At 44.4% G+C, this 16,029-nt stretch overlaps 1 protein-coding gene across 1 annotated transcript in view; it reads left to right on the top strand.

Moving 5' to 3' along the window:
- Positions 1–15,895, top strand: part of TMEM86A (transmembrane protein 86A) — a 28,758-nt gene extending 12,863 nt beyond the window's left edge. The window contains exons 2-3 of the mRNA XM_051804040.1: positions 4,506–4,770; positions 8,956–15,895. Coding sequence (XP_051660000.1) covers positions 4,506–4,770; positions 8,956–9,383 — 693 coding nt within the window. The 3' untranslated portion in view covers positions 9,384–15,895. The remainder of the gene's footprint in view (positions 1–4,505; positions 4,771–8,955) is intronic.
- The last annotated feature ends 134 nt before the right edge of the window (positions 15,896–16,029 follow it).

Genomic DNA, 16,029 nt, shown 5'->3' with positions numbered 1-16,029 from the left:
TGTGGTCCATCCCCAGGTTGAAGCAACTCTCCTCCTCTGTGACTCAGACTGCACAGAGGATGGTCAGTGCTTTGCAGAGTGCCACATATTCTGGGGAATGAGAAGCATGAGCCCCGGGCTTGAAGTGGCAGCAAACATGGCAACAAAGCCAAATAAATATTTATTAGCACACAACTGGGGGTAAGAGCTATTGTCACAATAGGGCAGAACCAAGGCAGGATCCATGCCAAAAGCCAGGAGAAGCAGCTCAGACATCAATACACAAAATGGTACCTGGCCAGCCAAGGCTGCTGGGACGGATGGGTGAAGGACAACGACTCAGCTTTTTTTTGGCCAGTGCACACAGTTGTACTTAAGTGTTGCTCTCTAGAATAGCTGGTGTCTTATTTTTAAAGTACTTTTCCTGGGAAGCAGCATTTTACAGCCCAGTGGGTATGAGCCATATCCCCACAGCAGGTTGGTGCACAGCAGGTGACTGTATACATATTTTCTGTGCAGGCTGATTTAGGAGACTGTGGAGAGAAGAGCATTGATACTCCATGTTGTTTCCTGGGACCAATGCACGGCTTAGGACTTTAGCAAGGACTTTTCATCCGACTTTAGCATTTCAATGCAACAAACTTCTGATGTTCTTCTGTACCTCAGGAAGAAGATGTCTCCCTCCCTGTGGCAGCTGGATTTTCTTCATTCCACTCGTGATACAGATACAGACAATTGGCTCCAAAATGTTAAAGAAAATCAGGGCACTGTCATATGAATGTAGCTGTTCCTCTGTGGATGGGACTTATTCTAGAGTAGAGGAGCCAGCTGTAAATTTTTTGGCTTTACAGTAGTTTAAACTAATTTCTCAAGACTCTAGGTAACTTAATTGTCATAGCAGTTGAGAAAATGCCCTAAATTATGGTCAGTTTAGAAATTCAAAACTTGGAAATACTGCCTTGTTATTGTATTCAAAATGTTTTCTGTACTGCATTTCTGTACGGAGTAAATAAGCGGTGGAAGGAGAAAAGAATTGGGGGAAAATGCAATAAATTTATAACAAAATGGCAAAACCCAGCTGAAAGCCATGACAATCACATGCATTACCATAAAGGATTTTGTCACCTCTGTCATGTGCTTTCTTTTCCAATACCATAACTTGTCCCCATCTCACATTCCATCTCTGATGCAATTTATCCATGCAACCAAGAAATAATGTTCCCTTCCCTGAGGTACAGGCAAGTCCAGTCATGGATTATATGCCCTGCTTTCCTCAAGCCACAGCCTCCAGTCATGTTGGTACATGGTTTCCCAATACCAGCCTTGACTTGTCCTTTCCAAGGCTCAGCCACATGACCAAATGGAGGGTAATCCCCAGCCTCACCCTCTGGCTGCCTCAGTTATTCTGGAAGGACTTCTCCCAAGTATATCCCAGCGGGATGTGCTGCCCACCCCTCAGCTGCACAGGTACCTGTCTCAGCAAGTGCTGTCCCTCATTTTGGTCAGAGCTGTAACAGGGGCTCCACTGAGCTGCAGCATTCAGTGATGGGCAAGAGTATGGTTGGAAATAACTCATCTGAAGTATACTTGTAGAAAAGATGTAAAGAAATAGTGTCAATTCAGTGATGAGAAGCCTGTAGCCCTTTTAGATATATGAGATTCTTACTTGGGGACTCTGTAACACTGTAAATCATTTAACTGGTGCTTAACTGAGACTGGAATCTGACCCCTTATATATAAAAAATTCCTTAATTACTATTAGCATGGAAATAATACAAATCGTTATTTTAAAATAATGCTGGCTGAGCTTGCAAAATTCACATTCAGATAGTAAGAAATGGTAATTTTAAGTTAATCAAACATAATCATTCCGCACAAGGGCACGTCTTACATTCAGTAAGGCAGGGTTCCTGGGGAAATTACAAGTGTAATTAAAACCTGTCTCATCATGCAAGCACACAGGGGAGGGCAAGCTGTGATTGTAATGGTAACTGCTCCTAGCAGGTGTTTTTCTGTTAATATGAGGTATTAAATAAAACTTCCCATGTTTATTAACCCAAATACTCTCCTGTATGCTTCTAACAGTGCCACTGTGATGTGTTGCAAACAGCCTGAACTTCAACTTAATCTTTCAGCATAAACTTTTTTCTTCAGAGGTACAAAACTACTTACCTTAGCTGAGACTGTTACAGGAGCCTGGAGCACTGTTGCTGCTGCCAATTCTTTCGCACTGTGTAGCTCTGGAGGTTGTTAGTTTTCCACGATGAAGATCTCAGGCTCATTACGGCATGGTGGGGATCCTCCACGACTTGCGGGGGAGAGGAGAAAACCCTGCCAGAAACACTGTCTTCTGTTGCCTCCAACTGTGAGAGGATGAATGTGATCAACTACATTTTAATAAAAGAGAGTCAGAAGGGGAGGAAGCAGAGCTGGAGCTGAGCACTGGCTTTGGACAGTCAGAGCCTGATGTGTCACTTTAGGAAAGCAAGGTGCTGGGTCTGAAGGAGGGGGAAGCTTGGCTGCACTCTTTCCCTTATGATACTTGATAGTTCCCAGGCAACCCCAGTACTATGAAGACTACATGAGCTTTTCTAACTTTTAAGTTCATTTGTTATTTGCTGCCAGAATTTTCCCAAGGAATATAGACAAGGAGCGGTAAATGGTGATTAATTTAGACAACCTAAGTAGAGGACTCACAACGGCTCCCCATGTAATACAAGAAAGTTAACGGCTTGCTGATGTCCTTTTGTTAGTGAATTGTGTAGCCTGGTTGTTTAATGGAGTGTTTAAAAATTGTGTTGGCAATAGCCTATGAATAATGTATAATGAAATACCTTACTGCCAAGAAACTGCTGATATGCTGGGGAAATTTCCATCAGATGTGAGAACAATTTTGAAGGCACTGTCTTCTTGGGATGCCCTTTATTTATAGCCTCACTGCTTCCGAGATTGCATTCCCTTTTTAGATACTGCATGTGAAGATGCCCTCCACTGCCTCTGCCTCTGTCTTCCAGCTTCACCTGATTCGATTTGCTTGTGTCTGTAAAAGCTCCAGAATTTTTATGAGATTAGGCTTTATTACCTGAGCACTGTAAGCACAGGATATTTCCTGTGCAGTCTTCATCTGTTCTAGGTGTCTGCATCAAGGCACACTGCATCAAAGGAAGATGGATGCTGCTTTTGTGTCATGGCAATGTCCCATGATGCAAGGAAGCAGAAATAGGGCCAAGTGATTTGGAAAAAAAAAGACCAGTTGGACTCTGCAGAGTGAAATCAACTTTGATGCCTCTAAATTTTCCCATGTCCTCCTCCAGTGCATGAGGCCTCTGTGTGCTTTGGCCATGAGTAGAGGGAAGTTGTTTTGATACTAAGCAACTAAGTCTTGCTTGACCAAAGAAATGGGAAGGTTGAGAGTAAACATCTGCTTGCAGAGGAGCTCTGGATGTTGCACTGCCTTAGGTGCAGGAAGAAACAGGCCTCCTGTTAGACCCCAGGACATAGCTCAGTCAGGCACAGGAGGCAGTCCCTTTCCTTTGATCCTTATTTTGGCCCTCAGCTGCTCTTCAGGAGAAAATAAAATCATAGCTTTGTTTCTTGTGTGAAGTTTTCCCCACCTGCACTGAAATGCAGAATTATAACAGGAGGGCAGGTGATCACAATACATATGTTATCATTGTACAGAGTGTTCTCAGCTAAATGTATATCAAGAGCAGACCCAGCTTGTGGAGCCTGTAGCTCTGTGCCCTGCCCCTGCTGTGGCTTTGTTATGGGTAGCTAAGTGCTCATGCTACATTTTTGTGTATTTACACAATAGAGCCCTGAGTCAAAACATTTCCTGCAGTATGGGTTCTGTATTATTACTGTAATGCTAGAACAAAGCAACACGTGGTTAATGTTGGTATTAGTCAGCTGAGGAAATGACATCCTCACCTGTGAGGTTGATGTGACGGGTTTTGAAGTCATGTGGTGGTGCCAACAGCAAGCTCCAGGCATGAGGCTACAGGGCAGGAGAAAGAATGCCTTAGAAGAGAGGTTGTATCCTCAGGGTGATCTGCTACTGGCTAAGCGTGAGGATTTCTGAAAATGGAAGGGAGGATTTGCACTTTTTCTGGTTTGTTTGCTGCTGGGATATATCTGGGGGTGGAGTATTTTCACAGCTCCGGAAAGGTGTATACAAGAGATTAGTCTAAACACAAGGTAGGTGTCAAGGAGCACCAGAGGAGTTTGACTGATGGCCTGAATGTTTTCAGTAGAACCAAATAATGAGAAAAGGTATCTAAAACTTCCTCCAAGTCCACCACTCAAACCCCATCCTGACAGCCGAGAAGTGTTCAGCAGAGACGATCACAAAGGTCTAGGCTGAGAATTGTGGTCAAGTTCAATCAGCAGTTCTCAGGGTAGAAACACTGCTAGATGACAGTATACATGAAAGATTAGCTTTCAAAAGGAAGGAGACAGTTCTGTTATGAAGTTTATTCCACTGATGATCCTATTAATTTATCTTTTTTAATGTTTGTTTTCTTTAGGTGAAGAGCGAAGGTCCCAAACTGGTGCCCTTCTTTAAAGCCACTTGTGTCTATTTTGTCCTCTGGCTGCCAACTTCCAGCCCCTCCTGGTTCAGTGCTCTCATTAAATGTCTGCCCATCTTTTGCCTGTGGGTTTTCCTTCTGGCCCATGGAATTAACTTCTTAGTGTCACACCGGAGTGCCAGCCGCATCCTAGCGGGACTCATATTCTCGGCAGTGGGAGATGCCTTTCTCATCTGGCAGGAGCAGGGCTACTTCATTCATGGTGAGTATGTTGTCAGTCCTAAAGGGATGCCACAGTCCAGCTGTTATCCTCTTTATTTAGTAATGGGTTGCTGGGGCACATGTTTTGTTTATTCACGTACAGCTTAAGTCCCGTGCACTGGGAAGCCCTTATTCCTTGACTAAAATCCATCATGGTTAGAAGAGTCACACCATGGATGAGTCTTTCTCTTGAGATTAGAGAGGTAACTGGGTCAGGTTTGGTTTCCTGGCATGTGTCACAGCATCTCGGCTGGCTGGAGCTGAGAAGGTGCCATGCCAGAATCCCTGGGGAAGAAAAAGAAATGTTTATGGTACTCCTGAGCTCCCATGAAGCTATGGGAAGTATCTACCTCCTGTCTCTCTGCAGGGAGATCTGTTAGCCCTTTGTTACAAGGATCAGGGATAGGACATATTGTGCAAAAGTCCTCAGTGACGAGCAGGTGGAGGGGAGCTTTATGTTTTGATAGACAAGCCCATAGCCTGGGGGAGGTTTTTAAGTGGATGCTAGAAATGAAAGCATCAGAAATCTTGCCCTACTTGCAGGTTCATCAGTGTGAATCATGCAGCCTGTTGTACAAGATATATCTGTTTTGCAAGACATGTAAATGATGGTCAATCAAGGACAAACCTTACCACAGTGGTCTGTCTTCTCTACAGAAAGATCCACATCTCTCAGAGCAAAATGAGCTTGGTTTATTTTGCTAGTTCGCAGACTGCAACATAATGATTTAGATTAATCATTTAAAGCCACATTGAACCTGCCTGCAGCAACACTCTCCGTGGCCTTGGACTGTCAAAAGATATAAGCAGCAGTTGAGTCCTTTGCTAAACTGACTGGTGGGCTTTCTGAAGTTTATTTAACCAGCACGGGGATCTCACATAACGTCCACCATTAACTGGCTGCTGTGACTGTCCCACTGGAAAATGTGATGAGATGAGGCAACTTTTCTGACTTGTGCTGTTGTCAGCTCTGAAAGTCAAAGGCTTATTTTTTGCCTCTCTCATGAGGTTAGTATTTAGTTTTATTCTGGGATTCCCAGAAGCTCTTTCTTTATGGGAAGAAAGAGTGTGCAGTGCCAGATCTGAAAGGCCAAATGCTCTGAATCTGGTTTTAATCCTGCTTCCCAAGGGCTTATCTCAATCTCATTAAAAGTTCATGTAAAAATTTTTACTGATTTTGGTAGGGTTTAGATTAGGCCCTGAGGATTGGATCTCTCTGGCTGAACCTTGGGCACATTGCTGAGGAGCTTCAGCTTTCTCTTGGGGTGCCATCCCCTCTGTGCTGAGTGTTGACATTCCCACTGATGGGCCTCCTCCTAACAGGAGTTAGGAGCAGGTTGCCTCAGGCTCGGAGCAGGTTGCCTCAGCCCGACTGGTTGTGTGTCTGTTTTGCCTCCTGGAGTTGCTTCTCGAGCTGTGGCTTGGAAAATATTTGAGGCCCAATTCTCCCCGTGACCATTTTTGTATATGGACTGTTCCATGCTTCTCCATTCCGCATAGACGGTATATCTCCAAGTTCTCTCTCCAATACAGTGCTAGAGGAAGGGTTAACCAGTCACAGCAATTCAGTATCTGGTTGATTGTTTTAATCTGCAAATAAATTGGATTATCAACCCTAGTCTCACAACTGATAAGTTTTGCTTTGTGGCTTTAGACACGTTTTTCTTCTTAAGGAGGAGACAAAGCTCTACTGGAGCATTTTGAAAATCTCAGCCCACTGAGCTACTATCTTCTGAAATGAAGTGTTAATATTTGCATTTCAGCTGTAAGCAGATAAAGCTTACACTGATCCATTTCATCCTTCACCTTGCTTGCAAAATTTATTTTCTCCTGTTTGAAACTCACCAGGTTGTTCTTGCCAACAACTGACAATATTTAACCTTTTGACATCATCAGTTGTGGGAATTTGAAGTTTCAGGAGAGTAAGAGGAAATACTGGATAAAAATGTACTTTCTGTTCAATTTCTCTAGCTTTTGAACTGAAAAGGGTTGGAAACTGGGCTGATTTGAATAGCTTTTGAGACAACGAGTTTATAAAAGGACGTTTGTTCATTACTTTATAGGGAAGTGAGGGCCTGGGAACCTACTCCTGGCACACTTGACTTTTTTCATTTTTGCTGCTTCAGTCCCCTAATAATGCGCTCTTTTCTGACTAGTGTCTTAGTGCATGTGGAAGATACTTTACAGCATTAATATCCACCTCCTTAGATGGCAGGTACTTAGAAACAATTTATGCGTTTGGTGAAGAAGACACAGACTAGCAAAAAAGCCTTTCTGCCAGCCTGAGGAAACCTGAGGCAAGAAAGCAGACAGAGAGAAGGGCTGATCTGCCTGATGTGGGAGGACCAAGCTAAAGGCTGAGAAATACGAGAGAAATGCACCCCCTCCCTGTGCAGCTGTCACAGGTTTCCTCAGTTCCTGGCTTGATTTGTGGGTGTTGAATGAGTAAACCCAGGACCTGACTGCCTTGTTTGTGACCAGCCTTACCACATATCACAAAACTCCTACTGCCTTTCCAGGCCTCTGTTTTGCTGCTGTATCCTCTCCTCTCCTCCTTCTCCTCCTTGCTGCCAGATGCCTGCATGAACGACACCACATTCTTCAGTTCCCTGTCCCAGAATACTCCATATAATGCCACTGAAGGAAAAAAACACTCATCACTCCTAGGAGGATGTATCCTTCTTCTCCTTACCATCTCCCTGGGCTCTAACCTTTCCTGCGCTATAACACTATAAACATGTCCTAAATCCCTTCTCAGTTTCCTCAGTGCTGTTCCCATGATGTGCAATAGCTCTGTGAAACATCAGCTTCTGGTTGCCCTCCTTTGTGCTTCTCTTCCTTCCCCTTCACACTGTCCATGTTCTCTAGCCTCATCCTGCAGATCAGATCCCCACCAACCCCTCCCTCTTGTGAGTTCCCTTCTCATCCCACCATGGCTGAGCTTTCAGTGAATGTCCAATCTGGTCCTCTCCAAAGGCAAGGAGACACTTCCCCTTCTTTGCACTGCCTCAACACAAGAGTATTAGGATGAAGCAATGTCTGCCAGCAGCAGGTTTTAGTGACTGCCCTTTACACCATGGCATCACACATTAAATGTGAATAAGTGTCCTGCTGGAGGACTCAGCTTCCCAGATCCTTTTCTCTATTTCATGCTTTAGAGCTGCATAAAAACTTCCAGCTCCACTAATAACCCTGCCAGGATAAAGTGGGACAGCCTGCAGCTGCATCATGTGTGGGCCTGGGAACCAGAGGATCCAAGGAGCTGGACTCAGTTTGGAGCCCATTATCTACAATTGTCATGACAGCTAGGAGTCAGCAGCTGTGCCAACACATTGGGACATATTGTTGTCAAATGGATTAGTGGCAAGTGAATAACAACATGTAGGCAGTACCTTCCAACACCCACATCTGGCGTTTCTCAGGACTGTTGCACTTCAAAGGGAAGCCGGCATTTTATTTTCACTGATTGATTCCCTCTAAGGTTCATCTGAATCTTGAAAATAGCCATAAAATTGTTGGCAGATCACATCGATGCAGTCTCTGAAATATGCCAGCTGCTTCTTTCCAGCTTAGGCTTCTCCCAGCTATGGGCAGAGATGGAGTAGAAGCCAGATTTAGTCCCTGAGTGCCTTTGGGTTTGTGGCTAAATACGGTCAGGCTTTGTATCTGGGTTCAGAGGGATTGGTAACTTTTGTCATGTTTTGTTCCTACACTGCTCTGATTCCAGCCTTCCTGTTCCACATGTGAGCTATGAGCAAAACACTTTGGATAGTTGGAGGGGGTGATCTTTGGTCTGCCTTGCTCCCACCCTTCTGCTCAAAGCAGGGGAAGAGGAACACCTGAAAAACAAGCTCAGTTCCTTCTGCAGAAGCTTAGTTCACCTGGCCTCCCAGCAGAAAGGCTTTTGTCACAGCAGAGATGTACTTGGCTGCAGCCGTAGATGTGCTGGGGCTTTTTCTTAGGCCAGAGGCTTGGTGTTAAGGCTGATCTCCCATGCACCTATTTTTTTATTTAAATAGTCTTAAGTGGTCAGTATGGTTTTCACTGATAGTGTTAAGGGTTATAACACTGCAAGAAAATCTAAGCCTGTGCTTGTAGTGGTATATTTAAAATCCAATATAACCACATGTTTCCTTCAGCTCTTGACCGCCAGTCACTGATGATCTGTGTCAATGCCTCTTTCCAGGTCTGCTGATGTTTGCCATCACACACATCCTGTACTCTTCAGCCTTTGGCATGAAGCCTTTGGACCTCAAAGCCGGCTTGTTGATGGGCCTGGTTTCCGGTTCCTGTTATGCCTTCCTGTACTCCTACCTCTCAGGCCCGTTCACCTACCTGGTCGCTGTCTACATCGCCTTGATTGCCTTCATGGGCTGGCGGGCGGTGGCCGGCATGCAGCTGTGCAACGACCTCTGGACATGGACCAAGCTCTCTGCCTGCATCGGCGCGATGCTGTTCATGGTGTCCGATCTAACCATTGCACTTAACAAGTTCTGCTTCCCCGTGCCCTACTCGCGCTTCATCATCATGGCTACTTACTATGCAGCCCAAATGCTTATTGCACTGTCAGCTGTAGAGACCAGAGATGAAGAGGACTTCAGAAAGAGGAGCTAGGTGGAGTGCCAATAGTCTGTGAACACGTGGGTTATATCTCAGGTGCTGTAGCTGCATTCACCCCTGAGAGAGATCTCCATTTCTCTAGGCACACTGGTGATGTTGATTTTGCTTCTTTGAAGCATTACCTTTGGGAATCATTTTTTTTCAATGGCTTTCTCTGAATAAAGCTTACTTCAGTGTGGAGTCCACATCAGAAAGCTTAGACTGTCCCTGCAGTAGTTACTCATTCAACTTTTCCTTCTTGGAAGTGCTGTACTACTGCATTTTATTTGTTAGTCTTGAAACTGATGCTAAATGTCTGGGAAGTGGAGAGCTGATGGAAAGGAGGTTTAGCCATGCACCATGTTAAAAGGCTTGCTCTCAACTGAAGGCAGACAGGCACAGATCTCTGCTGAAGTCATAGGTAAAAATTAATTTAACTGATGTTTGTCTTCTGTGCATTACAAACTCAGTATGCAAACTGGAGCTATTGCCTCTGCTGAAAAGAAAACTTGGAGGGAGAGTAAAAACAGCATATCCAGATAGGAACTGAGCTTTAGAGTCAAGGGCAGCATGTGGGGCAGCACCCAGCAGAACCAGCATGACAGCAGAACCCCAGGCTGAGAGCACAGAGCAAGAGGTGTGCTGACATGCAGTGCTGTGTGCTTTGGTCATGGTGATCACTGCCTCAGGGCAGAGCTGTAGGTGTAAGCCAGCATTGCCATATGTGGCAGAACTAGGAGTTTGGTGGGATTTCAGGAACATCTCGGTAGCCAGGCCAACATGTTCCCCCTCACCTTGTGTGTGCAGTTATACAGTGCCTGTAACCAGCAGTGACAGCTGGGATGTAATGGGCACACGAGGAACTTCGATTTTTACAGCAGAACTTTGATCTCGTGTCTTACTAGTGTATACCCTAGTTGTCCTTAGTACAGAAGACAGGAATCCAACCTTTATGCCTTTCTTCCCCAGTGTCCTAACAAGTAATATTCCATATACCCATTAAGCTTTATAGTACTGCTGCCTGCAGTATTTGAATCTTCATCTGAGCATTTCTTGTGGTCAAGGCCTTGATTTTGGATGTAGATTGCTATTGGGCTTTGCCAGCTGGTGGTAAACGATCATCTTTGCACCACTTCTTTTTTTTTAGAAAGCCCCTTTTCAGGAGAGCTTCCTGAAATGCACTGTCCTGTGTGTTCAAAATGCCTCGTGGTTCCTTCTTGAACTCACAGGGACACAGTGAGAATGCACAGATGGGGCTGGGAAAGCCTATTTAATTCTGATCCAAATTCTTTGGATGGTTTGTCTGCCCATCTGTTTAAGCAAGATTATTTCTGACTTCAGACTTTCTTAAAAAGATGTAGGATGAGGTTGCCTTGATTTTTAGTCCAAGTTCATTTGTGATCATATGTATATTTTTTCCTCTTATTTAGGATACGTATCAGCAAGCTCTGTTTCTATATGAAACTATATTACTATCTTGAATGTGCTTCTTCATTCTGTCCATCCTCAGGCCACTCTCTTGGGCTGAGGTGCTTCCCCAGTGGCTTGTTTTAAGACACAAGTGCACTCAGGTGTGCAGAGGAAGCTTGCTGAGCGTTCCTGCCTCTCTTCAAACTGCAGCCAAACAGGGACAACCAGAACAGACTGCACAACTTGAATCCATTGAATCCTCAACAGCCCTTTGCACATGCCCACATGGGCAGAGGAAGCAAGAGGGGCAGCCCTCCAGACCAGCCTTGTGGGATGAAAAATCATCACTGTCTCCATACCTAGCATGCTCGGACCATTCCAGGCAAAAGCCTGGCACTGAGTCCCTAGCCCCATCTGCAGAAGAGGGATTCGTCTTTGTGAGGAGTCTGGCGAGTTCAGGGGCAGCTGAGGAACCCCTACCAGCCCTGCTGGCTTTCCCCTTGGTGCTGAGAGGTGCTGAGTGGGTCTCCTGCTCCTCGCCGGCCTCGCATGGTGTGTCTGGGTGGGGAATAGGCATTGCCTCCTTCTGACTTCTGCATCAGTGCAAATGCAGCCAGTATTACAAAAATCTAGGTTAACTATCCTGACCCCATGGAGGCATCTGCTGCTTTTCAGACAGAGATCAGAAAGGTCAGCTGCATTATTGAGAGGGAAAGCATGGTAGGTAGCACAGCCCCGTGTAATCCCTTCTCTTTAATGCTGTTGTGTAATACTGTCAGTATTCATTCACTGATGCACTGGGGCCTGCCTGGAGTAAACAGCTAAGGGAATTTAGAGCCATAACCACCTTCATTCATCAGCATTGCTTGTCTCCTGGCCACAGATTGAACCCTGCAGTGTAGCTCTCTGCAGATGTCACCTGCTGTTACTCCACTTGGCTGTTTGCAAATCTTTTCCTGCAACAGACTGACCCAGCTAAGAGGAAATCTAAGCATTTAGGGTGAACCCCAGCATATGAGCAAACAGCACATTGGGCTGGCACACTCAGTCCTTAGCTGGCAGTTCTTCAGAGGAGCCCCTTGCATCCTGAGCTTCCCTTTGCTTGGAGGGAAATGTGTGTGTGATAAAATAAGCTCTGTTTAAAAGTCTCAGTTTTGATTCTCTTTTTCTTCCTCTCTAGAAATGAGTAGTCCTCAGCTTCCTGAAGACAGCTGAGTTGCTTTTCTCTGTGCTTTTTCATCTTGCTTTGCTGTTCTACTCAACCATCAGCCACTGGATACTTGCAGAAAAGAGTCTTTAAGTGTTATTAGGAGGCCTCTGCTCTCCACTGGCTGCCAGAGGTGCAGTTTCTGGTGGCAGAAATCTCTAGGTGGGATGGCAGAAACGTGTGCAGCCCAAGTGGGCTGTTGTTCCCTTGCTGTCCCCTCACCTGGAGTGACCTGGCTGGGACACATTCTGGCCAGTCACACTGGCTCTGTCCCAGTGCTGCAACAGCTTCAGCCTTCCCAAGAACACGAGGCAGAGCCCTCAGCATACAAAGAAGGAGAGTCCTGGCTGGCTGGGAGGTTTGTCAGCAAAGGCTCTCAGTCTTCAAAATCTCTCTCCTGCTCTGCATTCCTCCTTCTAATCCATATTACTTGAATGAGACCATTTTCCTGGAGGCTTTTTTCTGCTGGGAAGGGACCAGCTGCTGTGGATGGTGATTTGACACAATTTTGAGATTCCTAAACCCTGAGAAACACTAAGCAGTTGCTCGGCAGTCTGTTAAATACCTTTTCTTAGTATTAAAACTGTTTCCTCAACCCCAGTGAGGTCTGTTTCCACTTTGAAATGGAGCAAACAAAATGGGAATTATGTGACTGCCTGTGGCACTGCCTTTGTGCACCTTCCTGTTGTCTCTTCGAAATGTAAAACTGTGAGGTTTGATCCATTCTTGTCCTTGTAAGGGGTACATTCTTTGAGAAGCACCCGGTCTTTGGTCCAGGCAGTGAAGCATCCCAAGCGGTGTAGTGTGCCTGGCCCCAGCAGTAGCAGCTCCTTTCCTTGCTAAATACAGAGGCTTTCTTTTCACACTGCTGTATCCAGATACTCCTGCAATTCCTGTCTATGGTCACTTCAGGCTACACATGTGATCCTATTACTTGCAGTCACTTTCCTTTCTGTAGTTACCACCCTCTTGGAGATCCTTTTGCTCCTTATTTGGCCATATAAAAGACCTGACAGGTTTATTTCAGCCTCTTTCTGTAGACAGATCCTTGCATGGAACTCCTGGTGTAGAAGTCAAAGACACAGTGGTAATTGCAACTGGTTTTTAAATGCTAGTGATGCTTCTGGGCTGTGCCAGGCACACTGATGTCAGCAGGGTGATGCTCACATAGAAATTGCAGGCCAAGAAGAACAAAGCCAGAGGATTTTAATAGCTTTACTCCTACTCTACCAAGGAAATGGTATTCATACTGAATACCTGGGTTATTACTCCTCCATATTGAGGCAACTGTAAGACTGATTGGTTTAAGAATTACTCTAACATGTCTTTTATGTAGATTGCTGAAAGTTTCCTGTTGTAATCAGTGTAGGTAATTTATATATTTTTACATGAGTATATAAAATTCCCAGGACTAACTGCAGAATTTTTAGTGGCTCTTCAAGGTTTTCCAGTCCCATAGTTTAACACCAACACCTGTATGTTTTCAGCTTGCTATCATGGTAATTCTGGGAGCTGTTCTGGAAGAAGCAGATCAAAGCAAACAGCAACTGTAAAGCTCAGTGGCAGGTGCCTCTTTCCTTTTTTTGGTTTCTGGATACAGACAGGCGCTCTTTTAGGCAGAGGTATCATAACTGTGTTCTTGGAAGAAGATGGGAAGTTGCTGACTTCTCTTGACAGAAGTCTTCATGGGTAATTCTCCTACCTTTTATCCATGCTCGCTCCTTTTGTGGCCTTGGGTAAGTCACATTTTCTGTGGTCAAGTCCTCATCTGGTATAAAAAGGCAAAAGCATATGAGGGCCAGTGCTATGCCAAGTTACTGCAGCAGGGGACCAGGCCCTCACCCCATTTCTAAAATAGGGTTATTAGCACTTACCTACCTCACAAGGATGCTGTGAGGATTAATACTTATACAGCACTTTGAAGATGTAAAGTGCTATATAAGTCCCAAGTATTATCCAACTTTAGTATTAAAAATGCTTTTAGGGATCTTCAGGACTTCTCTTAAAGCATGGAATTGTGACTACCTTTTCAACTTGCATCAGATGCAAATGCAAAAGATTTATTCACACTGGTTAATAGGATGGGCTCAGCTGCACTTGAACCCTGAGGAAGGTTTAGCTTAAAAATCTGAACCCTAATTTCAATTTTGCAAATGCTTTTTACTTCTTCTAAAAGCCTCAACCAAATTCTTAGATGTGAACCCTGTATCCAAATCTCACAGTCTGGTCTTATTCCTGATTGTTAACTAGAATAAATCTAATCCAGCCAAAACACAGTGTGCTCACAGTCTGCTATGGCTGTTGAAAAGACTGGAACAGAAAATGAAGTCGTCCTATTCAACCGTCACTCTGCAGAAGGTCAGCTAGGTTTCATGGGACAAACTGCAAAGGGGTGTTTAATTTCTATGATTGTAGGTTTTACTGGCTTTAAAATCATCAGAGAGAGAAGGCCTTGATGGAATCAATAAGCTCGGCACATCTTTCTTAAATTACTTTCTTTTCACCTGAATCAAAGAAATAGCAGGTTCTGTAGCAAAGGAGGTGCTTGTACCACTAGTCCTACAGCCTGGAAAAAAAATGATCTAGAAATGTGGCTCTGAACCATCACCATGTTCTCAGCTAGGATAAAAAATGCCACTGTTCACTGATTTGAAATCTGGACCACAACTAGAAACTACTTAGTTCTAGTATCACTAACTGCTGTACAAACACAAATGAAGGCCAGGAATTACACACCAAGGAACATAAGATGTGTACATGTGAAATGGACCATAATTTTGAAGCAGCTGCAGTTAAATCTTATCTTAATATGAACTCAGAAGCAAACACAATGCAAATTTTTATGGTTTCTTTAAAATATGTGGTGGGTTTTAGTTTTCTTAGTTTGGAGAAAATTTTCTTAATGTTATTTTATTTTTGCTCTTATTGTAAAGAATAAAAATATACAACTCTAGATAGACTACAAATGAAAAAAAGGTGGCCAGTTGGCAGGAATGCCAAAACTTCTGTGGTTTGTATTGTTTCTGTGGTGACACTATGCTGCTGTAGGATGAGCTACTGGAATTGTGTGATGGCTCAACAGTGAGGCTGAAGCACAGGGCCAGATGGGTGGAGGAGCTGAGCCACCAAGACTGCAGCAGGAGCACGACTGGGGCAATGTGGGTCGGTCAAAATATGGAGTATCAGGAAATAAAAGACAATATTTCCTGACAGAAGAAAAACAAGAAACCAAAACCAGCCTGTTGGGCGACGGTTCTGATTCACTACCAACATACTTATCTAGACCTTGCTGGTGCTGGCTCCTGCTGGACCAAGCCCTGCTCCTAATTCACCTGGGGAGGCTTGCTCCACGTCTACGGTGCTGGCACGGTCAGGCCAGCAGAACTTGACCCTTTGTTAAATAAAACTCAAAAACTAGCAAAAAACAACAAAACCAATAACAAGAACAAAAAAAAAAACAAAACCAAAAACAAACCCATGAAAAACAAGGAAGGAAAAAGCAAATGCCATTGGGTAAGTGGGAGTTCTGCCTGGCTGAGAATGCAGAGTGGCTGGTCTGTCCTGAACACTAATCTCCATGTCTTGAACCCATTCAAGCCTCTTGCTCCAGCCCCTCTCCCACGCACTCCAGGCAGAGTGCACTGAAAGATGTGACTGAAGCAGCTGCTCTCCTTTGGGGAGTCAAGCATTTGCCATGTCTAAAAGTCTTTAGTACTTACTTTCTTTACTGTGATTGTAAAGGTCACCACATACAGTACAGCCACTTGATCTGGGATCTTTTCTTAACACGTTTTTATGCCAATTTTACTGTTTTAATTCTTTGTTTGGAATGTATTTTTTCTCATTTCTTCTGTGTGTAACAGCAATTAAAATTATTAATTTACTGGGTATTTTTACTGTGCAGATACAATGTCTCCTTGCTCATTTTCTGTTCCTGTAACTGTTTCAGCACAGAGTATGAGGCCAAAAGAACCTCTGTGGTGGGCAGTTTTGTGTCACTGTTATACCCATCAGCATATGTTATGCTGGATCTACTCAGCATCC

This window comes from Manacus candei, unplaced genomic scaffold (assembly GCF_025592945.1).
Source record: "Manacus candei isolate 608988 ecotype Guabito, Panama unplaced genomic scaffold, ASM2559294v1 h1tg000060l, whole genome shotgun sequence".
NCBI lineage: Eukaryota > Metazoa > Chordata > Aves > Passeriformes > Pipridae > Manacus > Manacus candei.
The sequence above is the reverse complement of the archived record's forward strand: the minus strand, read 5'-3'. Positions and strand labels throughout refer to the sequence as shown.